Below are 14,260 nucleotides of genomic sequence, written 5' to 3'. Positions count from 1 at the left end.
ATATGATTTTCTCTTAGTTTTTTCAGATTATCCTGCTTTGAACATGGTTTGTGGTTAAAATGCAGTTTTCCTAAGGCTCAATCTACTTCACACTTGTCCCTGTTTCTAGAACGTTGTCCTCCAGGGATTTCAACTGACAACTTTCATTGTTTACTGGAGTCCTCTCCCCTAGCAGGTCCTAAACTCTAACTTTTATCTCTTTAGCACCAAAAGACTTCAAAAAAACTCTGTTTTGCTTCTCAGAGGTTTTATGCTTAGGGTATTAGATAAGTGCAATGAAGACAAACAAAAAGTAGGAAGTGTGGAAGTTCAGAAGGAATGGTATGTTTCTAGCTATGATGATTAGGAAAAACTCAACAAGTATAGTAGCATTTGAACTGGAACTTACAGTAAGATCATTATACCAATTTACCTTAAGAAAGGTACATCATTAGGTTACAGTAGGAAACAATAAGAAAGGTTACAATAAGAAACATCATTACACTGCTTTACCTTAAGAGAGAAATCGCATACTGTTCTATATTCTGTTCCAGTACAGCCCAAACTTTCTGAAGAGTATCTGCAGCACTGGTATTTTCCTTTGTGCCTAAAAATAACGATAAAAAATAGCAATATCAAGGCTGTAAGGTGCCTGAAAAATCATTTTGTTCTAAGCCCTCCATTTACAGGTGAGGGAGTTGAAACTCACCAGTAAGGTAATATCCAAAGTCTGAAGCTTTACTAGCAGTAAACCATGTTTAAAACATAAAGCTATGAACCTCTAGTCAAGAGCTCTGCTCACAATTATATACTGTTTCCCTTCATCTTTAGTTTAAAAATTATAAAGTGCTCTTTGATCTAATTGAAGATACTCATCAAAGCATTTACAATGAGAGGTCATTTATCACACCAAAAAAAATCCTTATGAAAGCTCTTGTGTCAGAAAAAATAATCCATCCAATTTTTCTAAAAAACAATGGCTAATAGGATCTCACTGAAGCTTAATCTAAAGCATAATCCACGAATGGCTTAAGAGGTGATTTGGCAAGAAAAATGCAAATCCATAATAAGTGCCTCAAATTTAACATGTCAGAAACTGACTTTTTTTCTAATTATCCTAATTTCTTCACAGTACTTACTCATATCTGAAATCAGTATCTTAATATATTTACTTTCTGCTATATGCCTGTGACCACTACAACACAAGATTCAGCAGAGCAGAAACCTTGTCAGTTTTACTCTATAAGGCCAGAATCTAGAACAGTTCTGCTAAACTGTTATTATTCAATAAATATGTGTTGAGTGAAAGAACTATTCAATAAATATGTGTTGAGTGAAAGAATGCAAATGCTACTGAAATATTATTAAGCTGCTCATTTTTGTCTTTATAAAAAAATCATTGTATGAATATAATTTTTACAGCATATATGGACATGTGTATTTTACCACATATGTAATTGGATGAATTTATAATTAATTTTTTTCTGACAGAAAAAAATATAAAAATCAAGCGACAGCAATATTTTTCTACCACAAAACTATGCAATATAGTTTGTTTCTCTTTACACTTGTGTATCTATAGTTTTTACTGCTTAGATGAACATTTTGGTATTTCTCATTAAATGTTTCAGAGATATTTTCATAACAAAATGTTTCAAAATACTCAAAAGAATTATATTCGAGGCAAGGCTTTGTCTCTAAAAGCGTTAACAAAAATTGAAGAATGAAAATAATTGAATATAATTTTTTTGCCTCTGCAGTGTATTATTTTGAGCTGTTAAAATAGACCTCACGAAATAGTTTACTTCATATGCATAAATATATTTGATTTAATAAATATAATAATATACTTTAAAAGCACTTTATGCCTTCTAAATGTATGTCACCACAGGCATATATGGAAGCTTCTTCATTAAATTCATTCATTCATTCATTTGCTTCTTTGAAAAATGGTCTAGAAATGTAAAAACTGTCTATGACTTAGCTGAAATTGACTGCTAAAGCATTCTGCTAGGCAAAGGGGATGGACGGAGAAAAAGGCCAGTTTCCTGTTTTTTAAAGAACGCATGATAGATTGGGAAAATACAGCTGATCATTCATTCATTCTTTCAGCCAGTATTTGTTGTGTGCTCAGTCTGTGCCAGGCATTAGACTATATTCCAGGAACAAAAAGCACGAGTGTACTGACATGCATCCTGAACTCAAGGAAATTCAATATTGATAGAATTAAAAAGAATTAGCTGAGCCGTGAAGTAGAATGACTCTAAAATGCTTTTTGTTAGCACGTAAACAAATATTCATCCTTATTTATGCAAGTTCATTTTATAAATGATTGAAAAAGTATACCTGGTGTTCTAGCTTTCATAAGTAATCTGACGTACGTCCCTCTCCACATGGCTTGAATTTTAATTGCTGCTGCTACTTCCTCAGGAGAATACTCTTTGTCACTTATTGGCACATTACATTTAACATCTACCCATTCCGCTGGAAAGAGAAAAACAAACTTTGGACTGAAAGTTATATCTAATCTCTACCCCAATTTTCACCGCCTTTAACTATTAAAGCCCTCTAATGTATAAAGTGCCACAACGATAGATTTGTTGTTATATTTAACATTGCCTTCTGCAGGTGGTTCTTTTTTAGAATATAAACATTCTGGAGAAGGGAAACACTAAATATTGACACTTTAGTGAACTAGTATTGATTCCTATGTGAAAGTAGCATGAAGGTTCTTTAAAATTGAAAGAAAATGTTAAAATGGTGGGAATAGAACATCGGAAGAGGAGGAAATGAGGGTTACATAGATCAGAGAATCTTCCCTGAACTACTCCAGTGCTACTGTATATATAGTGATTGTCATGCTCTTTAAGGTCAGGAACAAATAAAACTGGGAAATTCTGGGCTGCCCTGGATGTATGTGGGACAGGGGACACACGTCAGATCTTTGGAACCTTTTGAGCTTCTCAGGGCATAGCCTGAACTCTACAACTGTTAATATAGACCCATTCTACCTACTCCACAAAAATTTTGAGTATACTTTTCTCAAATTATTTAGCCCACATAAGGCTAGGAATTCCTTTGTCATATAAATATCTAAAATTAATCAGTACCTAACGAAGCCTCTTCCAAAGAAGAATCAAGTAAGTCCAAGTCCAAAACCAAAGCACGGAATGCAAATTTGAGGTTGGGAAGAGGTTTTGCTATTTGAGCTTTTTTCATTAAATGCCATAAAGAAATATGAAAAACCTGAAAAAGATAAAATGCACTAGTATATTTTTTAAATCAAGAAAATACCCTTACCTGGCCAGAGAGCCTCTAAAAAACTTGAGATACTCTAAAAATAAAAACTATGTATTTCTCAGATATACACACCATCTAGCAGAAGACTCTTTGCAGACTCCCTCATCTGGTAAAAGATGAAAATTATTTATCATTTGACTAATTTTAACTTAATAAGCTTTAATCACCACAACAATGTTTATAATGTACATTCAATTAAAATATAACATTAAATGGATTGAGGAGATATAGTGTAAGATAAAAAATAAGGTTCTTATGCCTAAGCAAGTTAAATACCAGATTTCTTTTATCCCAAGATGCCACCCATTATAAGACACACTATTAGTTCCTGTGCTTCAAGAAAGAAAATATTCCACTCAAAGTTTTTAATCACTTTCTTGTCACTTACGAGTATTTACTTCCTATTGAAAAAGCTCTTTTAAATTCATTTAGGCATAACTTTTTCATCATGTATCACACTTAAACGTACATGAAAAAATAAACTACATAAATTGGTTAAGTATTCTGAAAACTTATTCATACTCAAACTCCTACTCTTGTAAATCACTTTTTGTAAACACTAAACGTGTGTTTTGTTTGTTTGTTTTTTTAAACGTGTGTTTTTCTATGCAGTTTTGTCCTTCGTGTTGTCAAAGGCTTTGAAAATGCACCATTGCCTAAAGAGTGTTCTCCTTTTCTTTCTGGGGTTTTTCTCAAGCCACCAACCCTCATTCAGGAAGTGCTGATGCTGAGTTGTTCTTGATCTCACCAAAGAGGACCACTGGAAGGTTTTTAGACCGCATCCAGAACACATAGCCCTTCTTCCAAGTTTTTTTTTTCATGGCTTTTATCCTGAAATGCTGATGGATTCCATATATCCAGTCATACCACTGGGAATAACAACCAGCCACTGCACATTTCTGCTTGCTTACTTGTAGCTATTTACATGTTCACAGGGAGTAAAGTGCTTGGTGAATTAGGTAGGGCTCCTGGGGCACTATTTGTGGTGACTTTCAGCCAGTCATACCTCTCCCTCTCTCTCTTTTCCTGAGCCATGGGGGAGTCATTCTGGTGCGAGGAGAACCCCTTTCCCTTCACATTTCTTCGAGAGGCTCTACCATGCCATTTAATTCTCTTCCCCTAAGGATTAGGCTTTTGTCAAACATATTTCTTTTGAAACGGAGACGATATGAATTCTTATGAACAAGTCCATGTCCACGTGTGTGCAGAGAATTCTGGAGGTCACCTGGCCAGCAATGATTGTAAGGAACCACCAATGATAAGACACTGATTTCATTCTGATATTAAAGGAGAAAAGCAATGTTCGTCTTAGAATTGGTGAAATACAGTGCTCTGCAAAGGCATATGACTATTGCACTTCCTGCTTAGTCTACATTGTCTGACAACTCCTCACCTCTCTTCGTATGTATAGAAACAGGGACCTAGTCCCACAGTCTGTATCTGTACCTGCCCCATCAGCTAGCAATGGTGGACAAGCCTGCGAGCAAGCATCTAACCCAAGCTGAGCAAATCTTTGTCACTGCGGCCAATATTTTTTTTTTTTAATTTTTATTGGAGTATAGTTGATTTACAATGTTGTGTTAGTTTCACGTGTACAGCAAAGTGAATCAGTTATACATATGGCCACTCTTTTTTAGATTCTTTTCCCAAATAAGTCATTACAGAGTATTGAGTTCCCTGTGCTTTGGCCAGTAATTTGACACCAGGATCAAGATATTCTAAACTGGCCTTGTATGAAAAGGCAGTATAAAATTCAGGAGCCATGCTTTCCATGATGTGAACTTAAGAGGAGAGAAAACATGTTTATAAAGAGAAAAAATGGAGAAGACAAGTTCTGAGGGCCTTCTTTTTCCCTCTTCAAAGTTCCTCACTGAGTCATTCCTGTTCTTATGTGTCCAGAAGGTGTCCCTGTATTGTTATAACAAATCAGCACATCCAGCTCCTTGTTGTGGCTTAAATAAGCTAGATGTGTCCTCGTGACATGCCTAATAAAATGCCCTAAATAGTTCAACATCTAAGGTAAAATTTTTTTGAAAAAATCATGATAATGTTAATCCTCATACTCTCTGTTACAAATTAGTGTTCAGAGTCTTTGGTGATACTGACATTTGGTAGTGCTTGAGTCTGTTCTACACGTGAATATGGGTGACAACAGTGAACTCAGAACCGTGGGCAGTAAGTGGCCAGTACTCTTAATCCTTCCTTAAGACACAGGCATGCTAGAGAGTGGGGAATAAATCTTACAGAGATTCATGGACTTACCACATCGGTGGAGATTTAGGGGGTCCAGAAGGCTAGGCATGCTGGGACATCCTCTCTAAGGTAAAGGCTAAGACATAACTAAGAAAGAGACGAGTACTTGCTGGTCCTCTCTGCATTTGGGTAGTAGAATATTCTGCTTTGGGGAGTATTATTTCAATGCATTCATTGAGTGACTCTGAAGACCATCAGCTTTGAGTGGGATCCAATGCAAGAGAGGCATCTGCAGGAAACTTGAGCATCCCAAGAAAGAAAGATCACCTGGTCCAGTTCTGTTGTAAACATGCCACTGAAACACCTCCCAGCAAATGCACAAATGTTATTTACTACTGAGAGAGTCCTTACCTATGGGGTCTTTATAGTACAATGCACCTCATCTGTCTAGAATTGTTTACAGTAGACAAATTTGGAATCGATTTATGGAGCATGGCTCTCTGAAAAATGTCACGTAACTGTGTAATATACAAGTATAAAATGGAGATGTTTCATTACCAAAATAGCTCCCTTTTGTGTAAGTGATACATGCACAAAGACCCCTTACATATTAGATCCGGGCTAGCATCAAAAGGCCTATACAAAAGTAATCTTCATAGCAGAGATGGTGACGATGAATGGGCCCAACAGTATGGGCTCTCTTTCACCCAGGCTTAGCTGTCTCAACTGTCGGTCGCAAAAACTGACTCATTATTTAATATGGTATCATCCTCCGGGTGTACAGTCAGTTACTTCACGACAAGTTGGTATCAGTGGACTTCTGTCAAGGAGGGGTGGGCAGTGATTCATCCTTACTAGAATTGAGACTTACCTCAAATATGAGTTTGTTTTCCCTGTATTTGGTGCCTCTGCCAGCATTGTTATCCTAGGGGTTACAGAGACATGGATCCAGCCTAACATTCCCCTTGGACCAAGGATCAAGTAATACAGTGAACATTTAATCACTGGGGAATGTTTGAGACTCACTGGTCCTAACATATACCATAGAAAGGATTGATAAAATTCCTGGCAGATTGGGAAGGCATATAAAAGGCTCAGCTAAGAAGCCAGCCTGGTGATGACATCCTGCAAAACTGAGACAGTATCCTCCAGAATACAGAATATTTGTATAAGACCAAAGATCAATACACAGTACTATGACTGTTAATAGCTATAATATACTGGCCTGAGGTTCAAAAATTAGAAGTAGGAGTGGCCTCTCTCACCATCATTTCCAGTGGTCCACTTTCAATAATTAGTGTTCTCTGTCCCCACAACAGGGAGTTTCTGTACTGGAGGACCTAATTCCTGGGGGTGGATAGCAGGAAATAGTTTCACCAGGGAACACAGTATGATTTACAATAAACCTAAACTCTGATATATTCCTAGTTGCTTTGAGATCCTCTTCCTGGTGGATAAGCAGGAAAAAAGAAACTAATATAATGGAGTGGTGGGAGGAATTCATCCTCATTGTCATGAGGGGCTAGGTTTCTGCTACATAATGGGGACAAGAAGAATTATGTCTGGATTCGCTGGGACATTTCTTGGTGCTTCCACAGTGAATGCTTAATTACAACAATCTCAGCCTGATGAGAATAAGGCAATCAAGGTCTGTACGCATCAAGATTGAAGGTCTGGGGCACCAACCAGGCAAGCAACTAGAGCAGCTGGAAGAAAGGGAAATCTAGAATAGGTGGTAGAGGAGAGATGTTGACTACCAATTCTGGCCTTAGGGCCAGCTGTAGCAGTGGATACTACAGCTTTCTTGTTATATGATAATTTGATTATTTATTTATTTTTAGAGCTTATGACCACCACCAAGAGCCATCTAGAGCCACCACCTTGAGGACTGGATGGACAGAATTAACTTGAGGACCAATCAGACTAGTTAAAGAGGTAAGTCATGGCAGGTTTTTGGAGATTGCGTATGCCCGAGGTGAGTGGTTTTCAACTGGGAGTGATTTGTGTCCCGGGTAGGGTTGACAGATAAGATACAAGAAACTGTAAGGGCAAATACCAGTTTAAACAAAACAAGACAATTCTCCTTATGGAAAATAAAGGAAGAGACTCTTCCCCTCCCTTTTCTTAGAGCATTCACTTTAGAAAACTTATAATTTCAAGTTCTCTCTCTCTCTTCTTCTTTGAAATATATGTAAATATTTTTAAAGGCTAAATAGCTATCTTGCCAGCTTTAAGATCCAGGAATATCTTTCTCGAGGACCTGGAAGTCATCTCTTTGAAATGTAATCATCAAGGAAGATAGCACCCCAATCCCCCAGTTTCTGTGGAAGGGGAGGAACCTAACCTTGGTGGGAGGCTCCCACCAACTTGGAAAAATACCTCCTGCCATAAAGGCATGAGAAGTTTATGTTTCTTTTGGATAAACCCAGTTACGTAATGCAAATGGTCACTCCAAATAGCAGGTGAATTTAGAATTCACTATGTGTAACAAATGGTGCTATCAAATCCCTTTACTTAAGGGACTACTTATCATTTATCCTGAGAACATGTAGGTAGTGGGCAATATCTGCTGGGCTATACAAAAGGGTAAGGTTTCTTTGGCTCTTTGCTATCTCTTTAGCAGATTGGCCTTGACGGTATCACATTCTGGTTTAACGCTTATTCAACAATCTTCTGTTTCTTCTACCTTTGTGGAGGTCTTCCTGGTTTGAAGGAGATTCTGTTTTTAATTATCTATCCCCAACAACACCTTATACCCGGTTGAAGTGGAATAACAGGGAAAATAAATTTTTAGTGTAATTTTTAACGTAAGTCTGTGCTATATATCGCACATACTGTTTGTTTGTATGAAATTAAAATTTAATTGGGTGAAATGACTCTAGACAGAGACCTTGCACCCTTCACAAACATTAACTCAAAACGGACAGTAGACTGAAATGCAAAATGCAAAAGTATAAAATTCCTAGAAGATAACATAGGAGAAAATCTAGATGACCGGGGTATGGCAATGGCTTTATGGATATAACACTAAAGCCAGGACCCATGAGAGAAAGAATTGATAAGCCGACTTCACTAAAATTAAAAACTTCTGCTCTGTCAGGAAAATGTCAAGAGAATGAGAAAACAAGTCATAGACTGGGAGAAAATATTTGCAAAGGAATACTTAAAACTCAATGAAAGGAAACAAACAACCTGATTAAAAATGGGCCAAAGACTTTAACAGACACCTCACCAAAGAAGATATCCAGGTGGCAAATAAGCATATCAAAAGATGTTCCATATCGTATGTCATCAGGGAAATGCAAATTAAAATGAGATACCACTACACACCTATTAAAAAGGCCCAAATCTGGAACAATGACAACATCAAATCCTGACTAGGATATAGAGCAACAGAAATTCTCATTCATTTTGGTGGGAATGAAAAATGGTACAGCCACTTTCAAAGACAGTTTGATAATTTTTATAAAACTAAACATACTCTTATCACATGATCCAGCAGTTACACTCGTTTGTATTTACCCAAATGAGCTGAAAACATATGCCTTCACAAAAACTTGCACACAGATGTTTATAGCCACTTCATTCATAATTGCCAAAACTTGAAAGCAACTAAGATGTCTTTCAGTAAGTGAATAAATAAATAAACCGTGGTACACCCAGACAATGGAATATTATTCAGCATGAAAATGAAGTGACCTATGAAGTCATGAAAAGACATGGAGGGAACTTAGATGTGTATTTCTAAGTCAAAGAAGCTAATTTGGAAAGACCACATACTTTATGACATTCTGGAAAAGGCAAAACTATGGAGACAATAAAAAAGATCAGTGGGTGCCAGGGCGTGGGGGAGGGGAGAGATGACTAGGCAGAACACACAGGATTTTTAGGGCAGTGAAACTATTATATATGACACTACAATGATGGATACATGTAATTATACATTTGTCCAGACCCACAGAATGTACACCAAGAGTAAACTCTAGTGTAAACTGTGGACTTTGAGTGATTGATGTATCAATGTAGGTTCATCGATTGTAACAAACGTACCACTCATGGGGGGTGTTGATAAATAATGGGGAAGGCACGGGTGGCGTCAGGGGATAAATGGGAAATCTCCATACCTTCTGCCCAATTTTGCAATGAAGCTGAAACTACTCTAAAAATTAAGTCTTTAGTAAAACAAATTTTTAACGGGGTGTCCTGTATTTTACTTTCCAACTCTAGCAACACTGCTCCCCAGGGGACACTTGACAATGTCTGAAATCATTTTTAGTTGTCACAACTGGTATTTAGAGGGTGCAGGCAAGCCATGCTGCCACTGACAGGTCAGGACCACAGCAAAAATCATCTGGCTCAAAATGTCGGTAGTGTACAGGGGGTACCACAAAGTCGTTTTGCTTCACTCCCTCAAGGCTTTCAGTAAAGCCAGGATGCTACTTAACCCCAAGAAAGTGTGAGGAAATAAATACCCCTGAGAGCACCCATCTATCAGTGGATAAACGTTACAATCGCCTCATCCTCTAGGGGGACCTTTCTAAGGGATGTCCTACACAGTTTATCAGGATTCCCTGGAGCATTGAGCCCCAGTAGCCCACAGCAATAATTACCACATCCGTTCATGAATATTCTCCTCTTTCTCATTTCATTCTTCCTACTCTCTCGTTTCTGCTTGCTGACGTCACTTCCCAAATAAACTGTCTTCATCCAGAACATGTTCTCGGCTGATTTTGGGGGTCATCGAATATGTGAAACATTATTACAAACAGAACATACTCTTCTGGGAACATTACAGCCTGAACACGCTTACCCGGAAGTGCTGTGCAGTTAGTTTTTTATCCTGGAGGGGAATAGGGTAGTGAGCTGTTCGTAGATCCTTCAGGGCTGCAGAAAGTATAGCCTTATCTTCGAAATTAGCGATGCCATGTCCAACAGCTTTCAAAATTGTTAAAGCCCGCTCTGTAAATCGGTAGCTCTCCTGTGAAGACAAAGCAAAGCGGTCAGCCTCCCTTTTGCTTATTTAGGTGTAACTAGGTTTACAACAATTTAATTTCTGTTAATATATTAAACATCTGTTATATGACTAACTCAATAGTTATTTATGGAGGACTTACTTGATCAAAGCATTTTGCTAGGTGCTGTGGTCTGAGGGATATAAAACAAGGAACATGATTCCTGCTCTAGTAGGAACGCATGGAAACAACACCTACCTCACTTTGGGGGCCAGGGGAAATTTCTCCACAGTATGAATATCCAGCCTTTGTTCTGAAGAGTGTCTAGGAATTAGTCTGACAGCTGTGTGGAGTTTGACGACTGAAGGGCAGAGAAGTGTTCAGGGAGAGAGCAATAAAATAAAAAATACAAGAGGGTAAACTAGCGCGGGCTGCTGGCTCCCTTCTGCTATAAACTCTGAAGAAGCGATAAAAACAAGAAGGAGATAGGGATGTCAGGAAGGAACTTATTTTTTTAAATGGAGAAAACACTGAGGTGTTTGCAGATTATCTTGACTCGTGTGTGGTGGGTAGTTGGTGGCTGGTGGAGAACTTACTCAGAGCAGAGGGTGCTTGAAGGAAGCATGACGAGGATCAAGTAGGAGGAAAACTTTGTAAAGTCTGTTTTTGCCTCTTTCCTAGGGGCACCATGGTGCAATCATTGCTCCACGGTTCCCTGCAGAAATTTTGAGGAATGGCATGAAAATGGGGTGAGAAACTGTTGAGAACAGATGAAACTGACTTGCCACCTTAACACATTTACTTCTTGCTGACCTTCTCCCAACCTCCCCGAAGCCTAGGGAAAGTCTCTTCTTAATGGTGTTTCTCCCTGAGATAAAACCATGACCAGAAAACTTGTCTGGTTAAATGGTAGTTTTGGGAATGATCATGTATGGCTCTGAGGAGCTTGAATCTCTCTGTTCTTGGGCCAGTCTATATCCCCTTTTGCTTCTTCATTAGAACTGGATGTAAGCCCCAGTAATTTTTATAAGATGGAGGAGTTGGTAACGCCAGGGAAATATGAGTTCACAGACTACAATAACTAAACACCTAGGGAGTTAAATCACCTAAAGAAGGAAACAAACTGCTTCCACGTCTTGGCTGTTGTAAACGGTGTTGCTATGAACATCGGGGTGCACGTGTCTTTTCATGCCTTTTTGAATAAATGTGCAGGATATATATCCAGGAGTGGGATTGCTGGATCATATGGTAGCTCTATTTTTAGTTTTTTATGGAACCTCTGTACTGTTCTCCATAGTGGCTGCACCAACTTACATTCCCACCAACAGTGTAGGAGGGTTCCCTTTTCTCCACACCCTCTCCAGCATTTATTATTTGTAAGCTTTTTGATGATGGCCATTCTGACTGGTGTGAGGTGATACCTCATTGTGGTTTTGCCTTCCATTTCTCTAATTTAAATTAGCAGTGTTGAGCATCTTTTTATGTGCCTGTTGGCCATCTGTATGTCTTCTTTAGAGAAATGTCTATTTAGGTCTTCTGCCCATTTTTTGATTGGGTTGTTTGTTTTTTTGACATTGAGTTGTATGAGCTGTTTGTATATTTTGGAAATTAACCCCTTGGCAGTCGCATTATTTGCAGATATTATCTCCCATTCCATAGGTTGTCTTTTCATTTCGTTGATGGTTTCCTTTGCTGTGCAAAAGCATTTAAGTTTGATACATGCACCCCAAGGTTCATAGCAGCACTATTTACCATAGCCAAGCAACCTAAGTGTCCATCAACAGATGAATGGATAAAGAAGGTGTGATATAGCTAGTGGGAAGCAGCGGCATAGCACAGGGAGATCAACTCGGTGCTTTGTGACCACCTAGAGGGGTGGGATAGGGAGGGTGGGAGGGAGGGAGACGCAAGAGGGAAGAGATATGGGAGCATATGTATAACTGATTCACTTTGTTATAAAGCAGAAACTAACACACCATTGTAAAGCAATTATACTCCAATAAAGATGTAAAAAAAAAGTAAAAACTCGGTAAGTTGAAAACAAACTAGCAATATGATTTAGTTCAAAATCTTTGAAAATAAGGCACAAAAAAAATCACAGCTGCTCAGAGATTTACCAGTTCAAAGTTGGGTAGCACGGCATCTTCATCCCCGACGACAAAGGTCACCATGCCGCAGATGTGTATGGAGTGCCCCACGGGGGAGTATGTGGTGAAGAGCAGCATGTGTCTCCTAAGGAGAGAGGACCGAGGGTTTCCTTTGTTGTAGTCCTTGCCTCTTAGCTTCCTGATGATACTTTGTGCTCAAATAAGTCAAACGTTATTAAGGGCTGAATTTTGTGACACAGATGAGGTAAAGACTGATGAATGTTTCACTTTGAAAGAACCCTCCGAGATCATGGAATCTATATCTCACTGATTATGCTGGACAAAAAACGATTACAGTAAATGACAAACTTGCACATGTTGGAGACATCTCCCATAAGCTGCGGACCTTGCGAAACACTCATCTGGATTTTTCCCCTAACAACGGTAATAATTCATGTTGGCCTAGTGCTCTGTAGATTTCATAGTCAGTTTCTCACACATGCATAATTTCATGTGTGTTAATTGTGTCTCTCCTACCAGGTTGCGGCATCAGGGAGAATACTGAGAGCATGTCCAAAACCCACCTGTCTATAGCTTAGGCTCTGTCGGGGGAAAAGCAGATAAAAATACTAGATTCTTTATCAGTTCCCCATCCTTGGTTGTCCTGATGGATGAGCACTCAGACAGAATAATGATTTCTGGGAGAATCTCTCCATACCAGAGTTTTTAGGGAAGATGTGAAAATATAGAAGTTTTAAAATTCATTATTTTTCTAGAAATACTGGATGCTTGCCATAGATTATCCTAGCACTTCATTTTGTTGCTTGGGCTTTGCTTTTGTACAAGAGCCATAGCTTTTCGTTGATCACATAGAATTATCATGATTGATCTTGGGAAATTCAGCAAAAATATTTATTTCATCTGAAATATGAGGCAATATTTTGAATTTTATTTATCAAAATCATGAAAACTTTTCAATTATACATATTTTCTTTAAAATGAAAAATGTGATGTGCTTAACCAATTTTATCTTAACTCAAAATAGAACTCCAGGTAAAATTAAAAACAAACAAACTACAGGCAAAACTACAGATTTGTAGGGGAAAATGCTGTTTCTCAATCTGTTTTTAAATAAAATCATGGTTCTTATTAAGGAATTTAATAAATTTTACAATAAAACAAAAAAGATCTTTTAATAAATTAATTTTAGGAAATGCTGAGTTAAACAAGCTTAAACTGTATTCTTTACTAAAGAAACAACCAGATTCTTTAACAATGATGAATCTTCCAAAAGATACAGCATTTCTTCACTTTATTTGTTCACAGAATTATTTTTCTCAAGAATCATGATGATAGACCTCTGCTTTATGAAATTGCTTCAGGAAACAACATATTAGATTCCATATTGTTTCATTATTTAGTAGTCAAAAGTTTACAAGTCTTCAAATAATTCTTAGTATGGGAAAAATGAAGTCACTCCATACCCAACAGGCAGGCGAACCACTGTAGCCTTGGTAGCGTACGTGTGAATTGTCACAACAAGATCACGTGGCCTCAGAGATTTCCAAGAAACTCTTTCAACTGTAAGTAGTCCAGGCTTTATGGGAGGGCTGTTCTTTGTTAAAGCTTTAGGGAAATTTAAAAGAAAAACAAAACAAAACATATATATATATATATATATATATATACACACACACACACACACACAGAAATTTCACTGTGAGTGAGGAGTTGGCTTTCACGGATTTT

At 37.9% G+C, this 14,260-nt stretch overlaps 1 protein-coding gene across 4 annotated transcripts in view; it reads right to left on the bottom strand.

Annotated features, from left to right (window-relative positions):
* ADGB (androglobin) overlaps nucleotides 1-14,260 on the bottom strand; it is a 139,126-nt gene that overhangs the window by 49,933 nt on the left and 74,933 nt on the right. For all 4 annotated transcript variants that reach the window (XR_003003596.1, XR_003003597.1, XM_024747897.1 and 1 more), the window contains exons 18-23: nucleotides 13,996-14,137; nucleotides 12,542-12,656; nucleotides 10,283-10,450; nucleotides 3,090-3,225; nucleotides 2,326-2,463; nucleotides 493-586 (exon numbers count right to left, since the gene is read on the bottom strand). Coding sequence is in view for 2 of the 4 variants with exons in the window: in XM_024747897.1 (XP_024603665.1) it covers nucleotides 493-586; nucleotides 2,326-2,463; nucleotides 3,090-3,225; nucleotides 10,283-10,450; nucleotides 12,542-12,656; nucleotides 13,996-14,137 (793 nt within the window). In the remaining 2 variants the exon portion in view is untranslated. The remainder of the gene's footprint in view (nucleotides 1-492; nucleotides 587-2,325; nucleotides 2,464-3,089; nucleotides 3,226-10,282; nucleotides 10,451-12,541; nucleotides 12,657-13,995; nucleotides 14,138-14,260) is intronic.

Source organism: Neophocaena asiaeorientalis, unplaced genomic scaffold (assembly GCF_003031525.2).
Source record: "Neophocaena asiaeorientalis asiaeorientalis breed wild unplaced genomic scaffold, Neophocaena_asiaeorientalis_V1.1 scaffold123, whole genome shotgun sequence".
Lineage (NCBI taxonomy): Eukaryota > Metazoa > Chordata > Mammalia > Artiodactyla > Phocoenidae > Neophocaena > Neophocaena asiaeorientalis.
The sequence above is the reverse complement of the archived record's forward strand: the minus strand, read 5'-3'. Positions and strand labels throughout refer to the sequence as shown.